Raw genomic sequence first — 16217 nt, forward strand, 5'->3', positions numbered from 1 at the left:
GGACCACACGTCTTTTCACACCTGCATTGATGTTACTTTGACAATGACAAATGACAGCATGTTTACAATATTGATTAAGCTGTGATTTTAACTGTATGTTATGAGTGTACAGCGGGTTTGTCTGTGTAGGTTCCAGAGGGTTGGTATGGACAGAATCGATCACCTCTGAATGACCTCGGTGTCCTCTCGTTGCCATGGTGACTGTCCCATGGCGACGGCAAAGGTCATCAATCAGCTGGAGTGACACAACTCATTCTTTGGCTTTTATGTGTATGTGGGTGTATGTGTGTGAGTGTGTGTGTGTGCGTGTGTGTGTGTGTGTGTGTGTGTGTGTGTATGTGGGTGTATGTGTGTGAGTGTGTGTGTGTGTGTGTGTGTGTGTGTGTGTGTGTGTGTGTGTGTGTGGTGTGTGTGTGGTGTGTAGTCTAGCGATGTGTGCACAAACCGTTTCAAGGAAGGAAGGTTCAGACTGATATTCAGAGAGTTGAAGTGAAATGTAGCAAAATGTCTGGTTCAAAGCTCTAGTTTAAACTCTCTCTCTGTGAAAAGCCATATTTAGAGTTGTCTTTGGACACAATTGATTGCCCATTTCAGTAGGGAATCCTATACCAGAAAAGGTCACAGAGGTCATTAGGTTTTAGGTGTTTTCGTACAAAAAGTACAGATGTGTGAATATCGTTCCGTGTCTCAGAGAGAGACAGTGACTGCGGCACCTTTAAGGGGTGCGAACGGGACTCCAAAGTGGGTCACAGTAAAAATATCTTCAACAATTATTCATGGAGCCCCTCCCATCCTCTCTTACCTCCACCCCCCCCCACCCCCCATCCCCCTCTTCTAAAAAAATCTGCACTGCAGTGATGGAGAGACTAAAAAGAGAGAGCAGTGAAGAAAAAGGAAAGAGGGCTCCAGTCTCTCTCTCCTCTTTCTCCTCTCTGAAGCAGAAGAGGAGAAAGAGGAGAGAGAGAGTGAAGAGGGTATACCGAGCCTGCTACCTTTAGTCAGCTGAGTGTGTGATGAAACGTGAGTGCAACGTGGGCAAAGCAGAGCTGCTTTTTACCAGGGAACTTTACATTTGTCAAGTACACTGCGACATACATATAACATATATATATATATATACAGTATATGTATCTCTAGCACCCCTGTACCAAACACCAACACTCGCAGACACAATCGCAATATGAGGGAAACCCACCAACATAAACTGGCTCCATGGAATATTCACCAACTCAACTCAATTCATCCGATTCTTCTTCAGGTTCAGCGCACAGACAAAGCATGCAATTGGTTTTGAGAATGAGTAACAGGCATGCTATTGGATGTACTGTATAAGCACTCTGATTGGTGCGTAGAGTAAGTTAGAATACTATTGGTGGTGGTAGAGAGGCTTCAGGCTATATATTGGGTGAGGGACTCGCTTTCAATTGGATGATTGGTGATGGATAGTTCTAACGAGCATTGTGATTGGACACTGAGTGAATGAGAGGCTTCTGATTGGTGACAGGGAGAATGGGATTCATCTGCAGCATCAGGGTGTCATGGCTGCCGGTCCCTGTTGGTCTCCACTGTAAATCTGCACATTAATCACAGTCGCCAGGGAGAGATCAAAGGAGCCTGCTCCATCTTTACTCAGAGCAGCACTTTGAAGTGTGTGTGTGTGTGTGTGTGTGTGTGCGTGTGTGTGTGTGTGTGTGTGTGTGTGTGTGTGTGTGTGTGTGAATAAAGAAAGGCAGCTCAGCGAGAAAGCCTCATCCTGTTCAGAGCTCCGTCGCTCCCTTAGGAAACCAAGGCCTAGTTTCTCCTCTACTGCATAAGGATTGGTTAACTCTCTCTCTCTCTCTCTCTCTCTCTCGCACACACACACACACACACACACACACACACACACACACACACACACACAAACACACACACACACACACGTGACATATGGAATAATATGTTTTAGCCTACATCTGAAATCTATTCTGTTCTATCACCCAATCTCACCACATCTATGACCCAGCTCAGCCCAGCCCAGCCCAGCCTCGTAGTCCATCTCTGTACAACCCATGCAGTCCAGCCCAGCCTAGTAGTCCATCTTTGTACAGCCCAGCCCAGTCCAGCCCAGCCCAGTCCAGTCTAGTAGTCCATCTCTGTACAGCCCAGCCCAGCCTAGCCCAGCTCAGCCCAGCCCAGTCCAGCCCAGCCCAGTCCAGCCCAGCCTAGTAGTCCATCTCTGTACAACCCATGCAGTCCAGCCCAGCCCAGCCTCGTAGTCCATCTCTGTACAACCCATGCAGTCCAGCCCAGCCCAGTCCAGCCCAGCCTAGTAGTCCATCTCTGTACAGCCCAGCCCAGCCTAGCCTAGTAGTCCATCTCTGTACAGCCCAGCCCACCCCAGCCTAGTAGTCCATCTCTGTACAGCCCAGTCCAGCCCAGCCCAGCCTAGTAGTCCATCTCTGTACAGCCCAGTCCAGCCCAGCCCAGCCTAGTAGTCCATCTCTGTACAGTCCAGCCCAGCACAGTCCAGCCCAGCCCAGCCCAGCCTAGCCTAGTAGTCCATCTCTGTACAGCCCAGTCCAGCCCAGCCCAGCCTAGTAGTCCATCTCTGTACAGCCCAGCCCAGCCCAGCCCAGCCTAGTAGTCCATCTCTGTACAGCCCAGCCCAGCCCAGCCCAGCCTAGTAGTCCATCTCTGTACAGCCCAGCCCAGCCCAGCCTAGTAGTCCATCTCTGTACAGCCCAGCCCAGCCTAGTAGTCCATCTCTGTACAGCCCAGCCCAGCCCAGCCCAGCCTAGTAGTCCATCTCTGTACAGCCCAGCCCAGCCTAGCCTAGTAGTCCATCTCTGTACAGCCCAGCCCAGCCCAGCACCATCTTTTCCACAACCAGGGCATCCTGGTCAACCAACATTTCAATGAATGTGCACTCTACAGCAGCTTGTTTAAAATGCATCAACATTCCTGTGCGTTACATGTTTCTATACCAAGGTAGCCTTGTAATAATCTTCTCAGCAAGTTGTCTCAGTGTTAGCCTCTCCTAGACTGTAATGATAGATTTGAGTGTGTGAATGCATAAACAAACCTGACGGCCTCTCCGCATGAAGTATACGAATGTATGCATGTACATTATGTATTTTCTGTGCATGTGCACGCACGTCCGTGTGTCAAAGCATCCGCTTTATTTTGGCGTCGTCGAACTGCAGAAGATTCAGCAGCGATTTGAAGATACTGCACTGCCTCCGTGTGGTCACAGGCTGCCACTGCAGCCTCCCGTGCGCCAACAGTGCCAAATGGCGTGCCACCTTTGCATGGTGCTCTTGACTGTAGTTACCATGGCAACGAGGAGCTGCAGCTAAGGCCCTCTGACTGTTATGTTGTCTGTTGACACTTCTGTCTGTGTCCTCCTCTCTCTCTCTCTCTCTCTCTCTCTCTCTCTCTCTCTCTCTCTCTCTCTCTCTCTCTCTCTCTCTCTCTCTCTCTCTCTCTCTCTCTCTCTCTCTCTCTCTCTCTCTCTCTCTTCTTCTTCTTGCATAATGAAGAAATGTAATAACCTATGTTGTGGTGTTGATGTATGTCCAATAAACATTAGGCCTATATATTATAGAGAAGAACTCTGTTCTCTATATAAAAATGTGGGGTTTGTTTAGTAACAAAAAGAACAAAATCTTTGTGGAATTGAATAGCACTCATAATGGGGAAATGTCATTGTATATTTTGAACAGGCAGGCATTTTGAACGCCCCCCTGGTGCCCACACAGTTGAAAAATGTCACACTTAAGTGCCCTTTTAAGTGGCGAAAATGCCCTTTTGAGTGGCGAAAATGCCCTTTTGAGTGGCGAAAACGAGAGGGTGTGCCCTAATAGTGCCCCTCTAATGGACTAAACTTGACCATGTGCCCCCACAGTTGAAAAACTTCATGCTAAAGTGCCCTTTTGAGTGGCGAAAATGCTCTTTTGAGTGGCGAAAATGAGAGGACATGCCCTACTGGTGCCCCTCCAATGGTCTAAACTTGACCATGTGCCCCCACAGTTGAAAAACATCCCACTAAAGTGCCCTTTTGAGTGGCAAAAATGAGAGGATGTGCCTTATTAAATCTGAGGTCCCTGCTCGTCGATGGAGGGAGCGTGGAGAGAGTCTCAACCCTCCGATTCCTGGGGGTGCACATACAGGATGACCTGTCCTGGAAGACCAAAACAGCAGCCATCATCAAGAAGGCACAACAGCGGCTCTTCTTCCTGAGAGTCCTCAGGAAAGACCACATCGGACAGGAGATGCTGGTGGCCTTCTACCGCTGCGCATCCTCACCTACTGCATCTGCATCTGGTTCTCCAGCTGCACAGCCGCAGAGAGGAATGCGCTACAGAGAGTCGTGAGATCGGCCCAGAAGATCACCGGCGCCCCCCTCCCCTCTCTGGAAGAGCTGTACAACACACGCTGCCTCAGGAAGGCCTCCAAGATCTCCAGAGACCCATCCCACCCTGGGTACGAACACTTTGCTCGTTTGCCCTCGAACAGGCGGTTCAGGACCATGTTCGCAAGGACAAACAGACTGAAGCTCAGCTTCTACCCCAGGGCCATTCAGGCCCTGAACACAACAAAGACCTAGGTTCTAGGCCCTGGACAATCTAGACAAATTGATGGCAGCTACTAGATTGAAATCAAGTGTAATACTGAAACACAACTGTGTACATTTCAAACCTGCAAACTGCGACACTTTAAATGAATGTGCAATAACACTATGTGCAATATGACAACCCTAGGGTACATAAGGTTCAGAGAATAGGAAATGTTAGAATAGGTATAGCATAGCATAGAGTACAGCACAGTGTTTTATTTGTATAGTATAGTATAGTGGATAGTGTACATAGCCTTTATTTTATGTAAACTAGCTCTTTTCCCTTCTTGTTTTTAGTTTTTTTTTCCTAGCACCAGGGGAGCCCCCCCTCCCAAATGTCGTTGTTTGGTACATGTACTATATCAATGACAATAAAGACCATTCATTCATTATTGGCTGCCCTTCCAATGGTCTAAACATGACCATGTGCTCCCATAGTTGAGAACATCACGCTAACGTGATCTACTGGGATTATCTCGCACAACCATCTCTAGTATTTACAGAGAATGGTCAGAAAAAGACCAAAATATCCAGTGAGCATCAGTTCTCTGGGCGAAAATGGTGGTGGTGGTGTAATGGTGTGGGGGATATTTTCTTGGCACAAATCTGCAGCAATTGTGTGATGCTAAAATGTCAATATAGACCAAAATCTGTAAATTTTTCCAGCACCTTGTTGAATCTATGCCACGAAAATTAAGGCAGTTCTGAAGGCAAAAGAGGGGGTCCAACCTGGTAATAGCAAGGTGTACCGGTGCAAGTGGCTGGTGAGTGTATGTTAGTGCAAATAACTAATTTGACAACTATTGATTTGATAATGATGTATAATTTATATAAAAAGCCTTAATGTTGAGCCCTGGTATAAGTGTTCTCCAGTGCCTTTTGTCCACTATAAGGTGGTGATATGTTGAAGTTTGTGGTGTCGCAGCAAAAAAAAGCGCCAATTTTTCCAGCGCGCTGCGCGCACATTTCTTTACCCATCTGGGCTAAGCCCCGGATCTCCTACAATTCTAAATCCGCCCCTGGCCTAGACTACATAATGTTGATATTAATCAAGGATGAGGACTATTTCGCCCCTGCCCTTCAAACAGCCTGAGTCCGCCACTGATATCTATGCTGTAGCCTATCTCTCAAAGACCATCAGAATTAAAATGGACACTTTATAGACAATATTGCCATCTTCTGGACAATATTAGTTCTGACCATGCTTGGCTGTTTTTCTTCCTGTTCTAACATGCTGAATAACATGTAACATCTACCATGCCAGTGAGTTTCTCTTTCTTGGGTTGACAGTCTCTGTCTTGCTTACTTGGGTTTTGTTGATAGTGAATAATTTGCCATCCTGCCCCCAGAGTTGCTTTGCAATAGACACCACAAGGCTTGGGGGAGCCTGACCCCCAGGGACAGTGATAGAGGGAAGTGGGATGAAGGATGAGGGATGAGGGATAAGGTAGGGGATGAGGTACGGGGATGCCGCTTCAGTGCTGCCTTTGATCTCATTGATCATAGTTTGCTATTAAGGAAACTCAAGTGTTATGGCTGGGAGCATGCCTATGTTCCCCGGGTCCTATGTTCCCCGGGTCCTATGTTCCCCGGTTCCCCACTTCCGAAAAAGGGTTCTATGTTCCCCGCTTCCGAAAAAGGGTTCTATGTTCCCCGCTTCCGAAAAAGGGTCCTATGTTCCCCGCCTGCCGTTGTGTCAAGCGACCTCATGTGTCGTTATGTAGTACTGCATGAAAGTTTGACTCTTTTTTTTTTTTTTTTTTTTTTTTGGGGGGGGGGTCTTAAGATGACTTGGAAATAATGAAGAACACAATAAATGTCATAGTATTGTCTCAGCATTTTATATAACTCCCTAGATAGATCATTTTCGAGATGGAATTGAAAATCTTATATTCCTAAAAGAACACCAGTGATATATATATACACATTATTAAATATTTTTTCTATATTTTTGTCAAACGAAATCAAATAAATACAGTAGAGATATCAATCCAAAATATAGGCTTTTATTGCAACCAACAACAACAACAAAAAAACTATGTTTGTGCAAACATGGTGTTTGTTTCCAAGACCAAGCATCAAAATGCCAACCTATGGGACAATACTGTACATCCCATTGGCAGGACGTCACGTAACAGCGCAGTGTGTCTCTAGGTTACAGTGTCACATATCCCATAATATAATCCCTAAGTAACTAGCCAGTTTCCGTAGCACAGTGAGTGACGTCTTCGAAATCGAAAACCCTGCTGTGCGGTTTTGAGCGACATTGAAAAATATGCTTTTCGTATTATATCTCGTTAACGGTACATGACTATGACTCCATTCAAAGTTCAGTTTGTTTAGCATGCTATTGTGATCATGGAGAAATTTAGTTTGGAATTATATCCCATTGTGATCCTGAGATATTCGTCCATAAGCGACGCCCCCCCCCCTGCTGTGCGGTTTTGAGCGACATTGAAAAATATGCTTTTCGTATTATATCTCGTTAACGGTACATGACTATGACTCCATTCAAAGTTCAGTTTGTTGAGCATGCTATTGTGATCATGGAGACATTTAGTTTGGAATTATAACCCATTGTGACCCTGAAATATTCGTCCATAAGCGACGCCCCCCCCCCCTGCTGTGCGGTTTTGAGCGACATTGAAAAATATGCTTTTCGTATTATATCTCGTTAACGGTACATGACTATGACTCCATTCACAGTTCAGTTTGTTTAACATGCTATTGTGATCATGGAGACATTTAGTTTGGAATTATAACCCATTGTGACCCTGAGATATTCGTCCATAAGCGACGGCCCCCCCCCCTGCTGTGCGGTTTTGAGCGACATTGAAAAATATGCTTTTCGTATTATATCTCGTTAACGGTACATGACTATGACTCCATTCAAAATTCAGTTTGTTTAGCATGCTATTGTTATCATGGGAACATTTAGTTTGGAATTATAACCCATTGTGACGCTGAGATATTCGTCCATAAGCGACGGATCCCCCCCCCCTGATGAGCGTTTTACGAGGTACCATAAATATGCTTTTCGTATTCTATCTTGTTAACGGTACATGACTGAGACTCCATTCAATTTTTAGAGTGTTCAGCATGCAATTGTGATCATGGAGGTCATGGAGAGAGCCTTTTACAAGAGTCACTTTTACAACGAGGTATGACTTGTAAGGATCATGCATTTGTGGATATGAGCAACACAGCTAAACGTGTGGGTAGCGGCCCAAAATTTGAAATTGTATGCATGGATTAAAGAAAGTGCATCATGGATACAACTGTGACAAAACAAAGAGTTTCCTCAGGTGTTTTTATTCAAACAATATATCCAGACAGTAGCAATCGATGGCCAATATCAGGCCTTAAACAAAGTGATAATGAACATTATAACATGAATACAAAGACATTTTGTAGATCAACTAAAAAGTCTGAATAGAGCAGATTAATGTCTGAATAGAGCAGATTAATGTCTGAATAGAGCAGATTAATGTCTGAATAGAGCAGATTAATGTCTGAATAGAGCAGATTAATGTATGAATAGAGCAGATTAATGTATGAATAGAGCAGATTAATGTATGAATAGAGCAGATTAATGTCTGAATAGAGCAGATTAATGTCTGAATAGAGCAGATTAATGTGTGAATAGAGCAGATTCATGTCTGAATAGAGCATATTAATGTGTGAATAGAGCAGATTAATGTCTGAATAGAGCAGATTAATGTCTGAATAGAGCAGATTAATGTGTGAATAGAGCAGATTAATGTCTGAATAGAGCAGATTAATGTCTGAATAGAGCAGATTAATGTCTGAATAGAGCAGATTAATGTATACATAGAGCAGATTAATGTCTGAATAGAGCAGATTAATGTATGAATAGAGCAGATTAATGTATGAATAGAGCAGATTAAGCATATGTATTGGAATTATAACCCATTGTGACGCGGAGATTTTCGGCCGTAAGCGACGCCCCCCCCCCCCCACCGCTGCTGCTCAGAGAACCGCTTCCTGGATGAAACTCCCGCTGACAGCGGGGCGAGAGAATATTTCTACCCGGGAATTAGGGTTAGGGTAACCATAGGGTTTCCAATTCAAAATGGAATAATCCCGAGAGAAGCCCCGACAGGCGCACATAACAGGCGCACCCCTGCGCTATCAGAACGAGCTACCCCAATGTCACGTCGGAATTCGACGTTTGGATGCAAATGTCACGTCGGAATTCGACGTTTGGATGCAAATGTCACGTCAGAATTCGACGTTTGTCCATCAACGTCGAATTCTGACGTCTGCCGTGTGAGACCAGGCTGATTAGAGTTAGTAGATTTGTGACAGCCCCCCAGTGTGTCTGAATTGGAGTCCTAGTATACTGTACTTCCAAATGGTTTAGCATGGGGGGTCAGGTTCAGTACTAGATTTGGGCCGAGGTCCAATAGTGTCCTACCTACAAAAGGTTTTGTACATATAATCATTTTGTTCATATAATAATGTTGTACACATAGTAATCCACAGTATGATTATGTATTTGTGTATGTTGTTTAAAAAAATAAAAATAATGAAAAAAACAGTATAATTATGTATTTGTGTATGTTGTTTAAAAAAATAATTTAAAAAAAAATAATGCAGTACTACATAACGACACCTGGGGTCGCTTGACACAACGGCAGGCGGGGAATATACGGAAGCGGGGAACATAGAACCCTTTTTCGGAAGCGGGGAACATAGAACCCTTTTTCGGAAGTTTTCGGAAGAGGGGAACATAGAACCCTTTTTTTTTTTTTTGCTAAGAAACCGGGGAACATAGGACCCGGGGAACATAGGACCCGGGGAACATAGGGATGACCCCTTATGGCTTTACTCAATCTGCCTTAGCGTGGATAGAAAGCTACCTGATAGAACACAGAGTTGTTGTTTTTAACTGAAGCCTCTCAAATGAAAGACTTATACAGTGAGTGTGGGATTCCGCAGGCCTCCTCGCTTGAACCACTGCTCTTCTCCATTTTTACAAATGATCTCCCACTTGCTTGTAAAAAAAATCCTGTGTCTATGTATGCAGATGATTCAACACTTAACATGTCTGCACCAACAGTTAAGGAAATCACCTCAGCCCCAACAAAGAGCTGCAGATACTATTTAACTGGATCACTGAAAATAAACTTGTCCTGAAGATATTTAAGACTAAGAGCATTGTATTTGGATCAAAACACTCATTAAGTAATAAACCACAGCTGAATTTGGCGATGAACAATGCTGAGCTATTGAGCAGTTACGGGAAACAAAGCTTCTTGGTGTAACTTTGGAGTGTAAACTAACATAGTCAAAACATAGACTCACTTGTGCAAAAGATGGGAAGAAACATATCTGTAGTCAAGAGATGCTTTTCTTTTTTAACACCACATCTCACCAAAAATGTCCTACAGACGCAGTTAGCTTTTAGCTTACTGCCCGTGGTTTGGTCACTAAAACAAATCTAGGGAAGCGACAAGGGGTTCAGAGCAGTAGCTCGGCTTGCCCTGCAGTGTACAATGAGAGCAAAGATAAACATCTGGCTCAACGTTGATGAGATATTAACTCATTGACTGCCAAAGACGCCAATTGGCGTCTTATAGAATAGTAACGTTGACTGCCAAAGACGCCAATTGGCGTCTTATAGAAAAAAAATAAAAAATCGCGGGGTCGCGTTATTGACATGTTCTACACCTAGCGAGTGAATTTCAGACTTGGGTGTAATGTATTTCGGTCCCAGATGGGGGCAGTAGTTCGATAAAAGCCTGGAGAAGGAAGTGGCTTGCTGTGGGTTGTAGTAATGGCGAAACGGATCAGGGTATGTGCCAAACGCGGCGCGGAGCATTGCGGCGCGGAGCATCGCGGAGCATCGCGGAGCAGCGCGGAGCAGCGCGGCCATCGCGCGACTCTTCAAACAGTTCAGAGTCGGATGATACAGAAAAAGTGCAGAAAAAAATAAAATTAAAAAAAGTTCTGCAGAAAAAGCTCGTTTTCTCTGTTTATTGGTCAAAATCAGGTGTTTTTGCTGAAACCACCCTATGTTCTACGGCCGATTTCTAAACACTCAAAGAGGCTAGAAACAAACTTTCTTTTTCTGATGAAAGAAGAGAGTCTAAAGTTTTGGTAGATATGTTCAATGTTTATGTAGTCCGAAAAGTCAATATTTGGTGGGTCTTCAAAGTTCAGCGAAAATGCCCCAAAAGTCTGGCAGTGTGGAGCTCTTCGCTCTGAACATGGCTGGCAGTCAAAGTTAAAAGCATCACTTCTTTCATTTGTAAAAAAATATATAAATATATTAATGTTCTGAAAATTCCTGTCTGATTGTATCCGGTTGTTAAGTCTGACGTCAAAAGTGACGTTTAGCCATTTCCGGGTCCAAACCAGAAATTCCCCGCACCAGAGTACCAGTGAACTACAGCGGTAGAATGACAGTTTAATCGTTTTTTTAGACTCGGATCTATCCATACAACAAGGGACACAGCACTTTCCCGTTTTCTCCATATTGTCAGGGTATTTGAGCCTCGGAAAAGCGCTATATAAATATAATTTATTATTATTATTATTTCGGCATTTCGAAGACAGCGCCTCAGCCAACTTTGGACCCGGAAATACGTCACGACTTAACAACCGATAGCACACACATACCCCACCAGACATGCCACCATTGATAACTACACGATAGACCTATCGCTAAGCCACGCCCCCTTTGAAAACTCGGACAAACAAACAACGCTCGCTCAAATTCTTCACTGACAGTGACTGACTGACCGACCGTGACTGAATGACATTCAATGACTTAAAATTTACAGATTTCAAATTTCTGATTTACAAGTAAGTAATAGACATGTTTTTAAAGATTACAATAATATTTCGTCTTTTCACCATCAGATATTAGCGAGTTGTTTGTCCGAGTTTTCTGCCTGTAGTGACTTTTGCTGTGATATGATTGGACAATTTCTATTTTGGGGCGTGGCTTGGCGATAGGTCTATTCCAAAAACCAAAAGCAAAACACATTTGAAACAACCTGCAGTGATGTTACATTTCCTGAGAGTCCTCAGGAAAGACCACATCAGACAGGAGATGCTGGTGGCCTTCTACCGCTGCGCAGTGGAGAGCATCCTCACCTACTGCATCTGCAACTGGTTCTCCAGCTGCACAGCCGCAGAGAGGAATGCGCTACAGAGAGTCGTGAGAACGGCCCAGAAGATCACCGGCGCCCCCCTCCCCTCTCTGGAAGAGCTGTACAACACACGCTGCCTCAGGAAGGCCTCCAAGATCTCCAGAGACCCATCCCACCCTGGGTACGAACACTTTGCTCGGCTGCCCTCGAACAGGCGATACAGGACCATGTTCGCAAGGACAAACAGACTGAAGCTCAGCTTCTACCCCAGGGCCATCCAGGCCCTGAACACAGCAAAGACCTAGGTTCTGGGCCCTGGACAGTCTGGACGGATTGATGACAGCTGCTGGATTGAAAATCAGGTGTAGTGCTGAGGCACAAATGTGTAAATTTCAAGCCTGCAAACTGCGACACTTTAAATGAATGTGCAATAACACTATGTGCAATATGACAACCCTAGGGTACATAAGGTTGCAGAGAATAGGAAATGTTAGAATAGGTATAGCATAGCATAGAGTACAGCACAGTGTTTTATTTGTACAGTATAGTATAGTGGATAGTGTACATAGCCTTTATTTATGTAAACCAGCTCCTTTCCCTTCTTTTTTTTTCTTCTTTTTTTTCTTTCCTAGCACCAGGGGAGCCCCCCCTCCCAAATGTCGTTGTTTGGTACCTGTACTATATCAATGACAATAAAGACCATTCATTCATTCATTCATTCATTTACATTTTACATTTACATTTTTTGCATTTAGCAGACGCTTTATTCCAAAGCGACTTACAATCAATACATTTGAATGCTAAGCATGTGAATCATCAGTCCACCATTCGTGGCAGGAAGAGTAATCTAGCTCAGGCCCGGGGCCATTGATAGAAGGAGAAACCTGATGTATAGAGCTATGATTGAATGGAACGCTCTACCAGGTCATATCTAAAAAACCCAGAATAAAATCAGTTTAAAAAATACAGTAGATTCTTATAGTTACCACTGGCAATCCTAACTGAGCATTTTGAGTCTATTTTTGTTATTGTTGTGTGTAGAATCTGTGGATGGTTCTTTTTTTGTTATGTGTTTTGTGATGCTCACCAAAAACTGAGACCGTGAGCATTGACAACTTTTATTTTGTACTGACTTATTTCGAACAAACGAACAAACTAACTAGCTACCTAATTTACTAACTAACTACGTCCTCATGGCAATGGAGGTTGTTTGCTCACTCTGGATCTGCCTGTCTGCTGAATGGTCCATTATTATTGATAATAATTGTTATCAAAGTCATTGAATTGTAACCTACTGTGTTGTACCATTGCTGATCATTCACTTTGATGTCCTTAGTGAATAAAGTGTGTTGGAATCTTAACTATTTTAAAACCTTATTTCAGTTGTTGAGTTGTTGGGAAAATATTCTGAAAACAATAGCCTATGAGTGTCGACCAAAAACGTTATTTATTCTCATGTTGTCGTCCTTTTCCTAAGAAACTAGAGTAGAACAGTTATTGTAGAAATGTAATGTTTCCTACTAAACACCGGGTGGCAGTGTTTCACTTTGTAACGGTGAGGGATGAAGCTGGTCGGTGAAAGCGTATTCGAGGCCCACTCACACAGACTAGGGGAGGTAAAGTGAGGAGATCATAACAGTGAGTATCTCGTCTCGTTCGTACGTGTCAGGTAAAAAGCTAAGTATGAGCTGTTTAAGAACATTACAGGCTTAGCGTGGTAACTATATCCCACGAGTCACGACACTGTCTGTATTGTTTAAACTGTATTGTTTATCACTGTCTCAACGCTATTAATAATAGGATGTAGTAGTTATTATGTTGTACTATTGTTTATATTTGCATTGGGCTATTACTTAATTATATCGGTATCCAATAGCCTGTATGCACCAAAACTGCAGTCCGTTAACATTTCGGAAATGCAGTAAGTTTACAACAGGCTGTGAGTTTTCCCTAATGAGCATTTGATGCTGATACTGCTAATGTGCATAGTGAACCTCGCCTTGGGCCTCCCTTCCCTTCCCTAAGCCCTGTTTCTGGTGCTCGTCCAGGCAATGGGATTAATACCACCCATCGGGTCGACATCACGGTTCCGCTCTCCACTCTCTCTCCTTCCTATTCCCACTCTCCCTCTCCATCTCTCTCTCTCTCTTTCTCTCTCTATCCCCCCCCCCCCTCTCTCTCTCTCTCTCTCTCTCTCTCTTTCTCTCTCTATCCCTCCCCCCTCTCTCTCTCTCTCTCTCTCTCTCTCTCTCTCTCTCTCTCTCTCTCTCTCTCTCTCTCTCTCTCATCTGTCTCTGGTCGCTGAAACCACGGAGCTGTCCATGGTCCTGAAACACCCCCCTGATCCACATACAGCAGCCTCATCCCTTACACTGTGACAACGAAGTAAGGAGGCCTACGAGGTCATTGTTTGTACACTGGGGTTTATGATGTGTTTATAAAAGCTGCAATTGCTCACAACATGAACATTGTTGTGTTGACTTCACATCAGTAAAGGTTATGAGGCACAAGGCCTATGTGATATTTAATTTGTACATGCGCATAGAGGCTGTGCTGCTTATCATACTTCCATATAGGCTATGTTTGATTTGTTAACGAAGTATCCATGCAGACCATCAGGAGTGATTGACACACCATATCTGGAGCTGTGTGTTCGACATGTTCAGCTGAATATGATTCCAAAATCTAAAATTAAATTAATCTCAACAAAATGCAACCTACATTGAGAAGTTATGGGTATGCACATGTAGGCTGATATGTTTGTGTTCAGCCTGATATATGGTCTACACAAACCGTCAATGTTTGCTGCTTACAGTGTCAAGTTAACACGTATTAGTGCAGTTTCAAGCATAGGATTGTTAACAGGCTATAGGTTTTAGAAACATGAGGGGCCAATGTCCCCAACGTTTCGTCAAAACATATCTCAATATCTGACGCCACGGCATTTGTGTCGGAATGACGTGTTTGTCGTGTTGCACTGATCATGATCATGATAATGATTGAATTAGGACCGTACCGGCGTTCTATCCGAGTCATTAAAACGGCCCCTGATTGGACGGAGAGATAATCCCGGCGGGCCTCGCGCTCCTACTAACGCGCGAGTGGGACAGAGCGCGAGTCACAATCTGCCCAGGGCGAGGGCAAGACGCACGCGAGGAACCGGCAAGGAGACACGCGCTCCGGTCCCATTCAGGCGTCTTTACGCGTTTCAACGTCGCTTGGCGCAACGCAATTAGAGAAGTCGTTCTTCGACGCGTATGCGCGCATGGGGAGGAACGTTTAGCCTACATGTATGTAGAGAGGGGGTGAATTCGTCTAGAGGCCGACTCCGTTCAGAACCAGTGCTGCTAATTTGAGGAGCCACATTGTTTCCAAGAAAGAGGGAAAGTGTGTTGAAAAGAAGGACTCTGGAGGATTGTGTCAGTAGGCTATACTCTCCAGAACAAAACAACCACAGAGGAAGAGGAACACATTTCGATAGAATTAGATTTTATTAGCCCATATTTATTTGTGTTAAGAGAAAAATGAATGCTGGAGAAGAGAACCTGCTGAAGTCCATCAGCAACGACACTCTCCTGGACCTGACCCAGCGTTACGGCCAGGGAGCGTTCGGTTTTGGCCCTGGCCACGGCACTGGAAGTCCTCCTGGCCGCTATCCTCTCACACCAGCCGCCGATTTCCTCTCGGGTCAGACGACCAAGTCCAACGAAAGCGGCGGGGAACAGACGAGCGACGACGACGACGGTTTCGACCCGCTTCACCCCCGGAAGAGGGGCTCGGGGTTCGACGACGACAAGCACGGCGGTCCCCTCTCCAAGAAGCCCAAGGAGCAGCGGTCCCTGCGTCTGAGCATCAACGCCCGGGAGAGGAGGAGGATGCACGACCTCAACGACGCGCTGGACGGCCTGCGCTCCGTTATCCCGTACGCCCACAGTCCCTCGGTGAGGAAACTCTCCAAAATAGCTACCCTCCTCCTGGCCAAGAACTACATCCTCATGCAGGGGCAGGCTCTGGAGGAGATGAGGCGGCTGGTAGCGTATCTAAACCAGGGACAGACCATAACCTCGCCGATCCCCACCGCGCTGGCGCCCTTTGGACAGGCGGCTGTGTACCCGTTCTCTGGCTCGGCGCTCGCCAACTGCGCAGAGAAGTACTCTGGAACACCTTCGAGTCTCTTTAAACACTGCAACGACAAGCCTTGATTTAATTATTGTTGTTTACCTGAACTTCACGCCCCTGCATCCATATGTTGGTCTCTCTCTCCTAGTTATTTCAAAAACGTTCTGTGGGGAAATGACTTTAGTTTAATGCGTAATCCTAACATATTTTTAAATAACTGCTGTTAAATAACTGCTGATCTTTCATCCAGATTTAACAAAAAAGGTGGAAATACAACCGTTGTTTACTGAAGGCAAGATTAATTTAGGAAATTAGTAGACAAATCACTTTTAAACCTTAAAAATGTGTTTCTCTCTGCTCTCCCACAGAGTCAAATATGC

General features: G+C 44.7%; 1 protein-coding gene across 1 annotated transcript; it reads left to right on the plus strand.

Annotated features, from left to right (window-relative positions):
* Window positions 1-15239: 15239 nt before the first annotated feature.
* Window positions 15240-15920, plus strand: bhlhe23 (basic helix-loop-helix family, member e23; the record flags this gene model as incomplete). The annotated part of the gene is made up of 1 exon (XM_080535192.1): window positions 15240-15920. Exon 1 carries the CDS (start codon window positions 15243-15245, stop codon window positions 15918-15920), a length of 678 nt encoding a protein of 225 aa, XP_080391318.1. The 5' UTR covers window positions 15240-15242.
* Window positions 15921-16217: the final 297 nt, after the last annotated feature.

This window comes from Nansenia antarctica, assembly GCF_963989245.1.
Source record: "Nansenia antarctica genome assembly, chromosome: 6".
NCBI classification, from domain to species: domain Eukaryota; kingdom Metazoa; phylum Chordata; class Actinopteri; order Argentiniformes; family Microstomatidae; genus Nansenia; species Nansenia antarctica.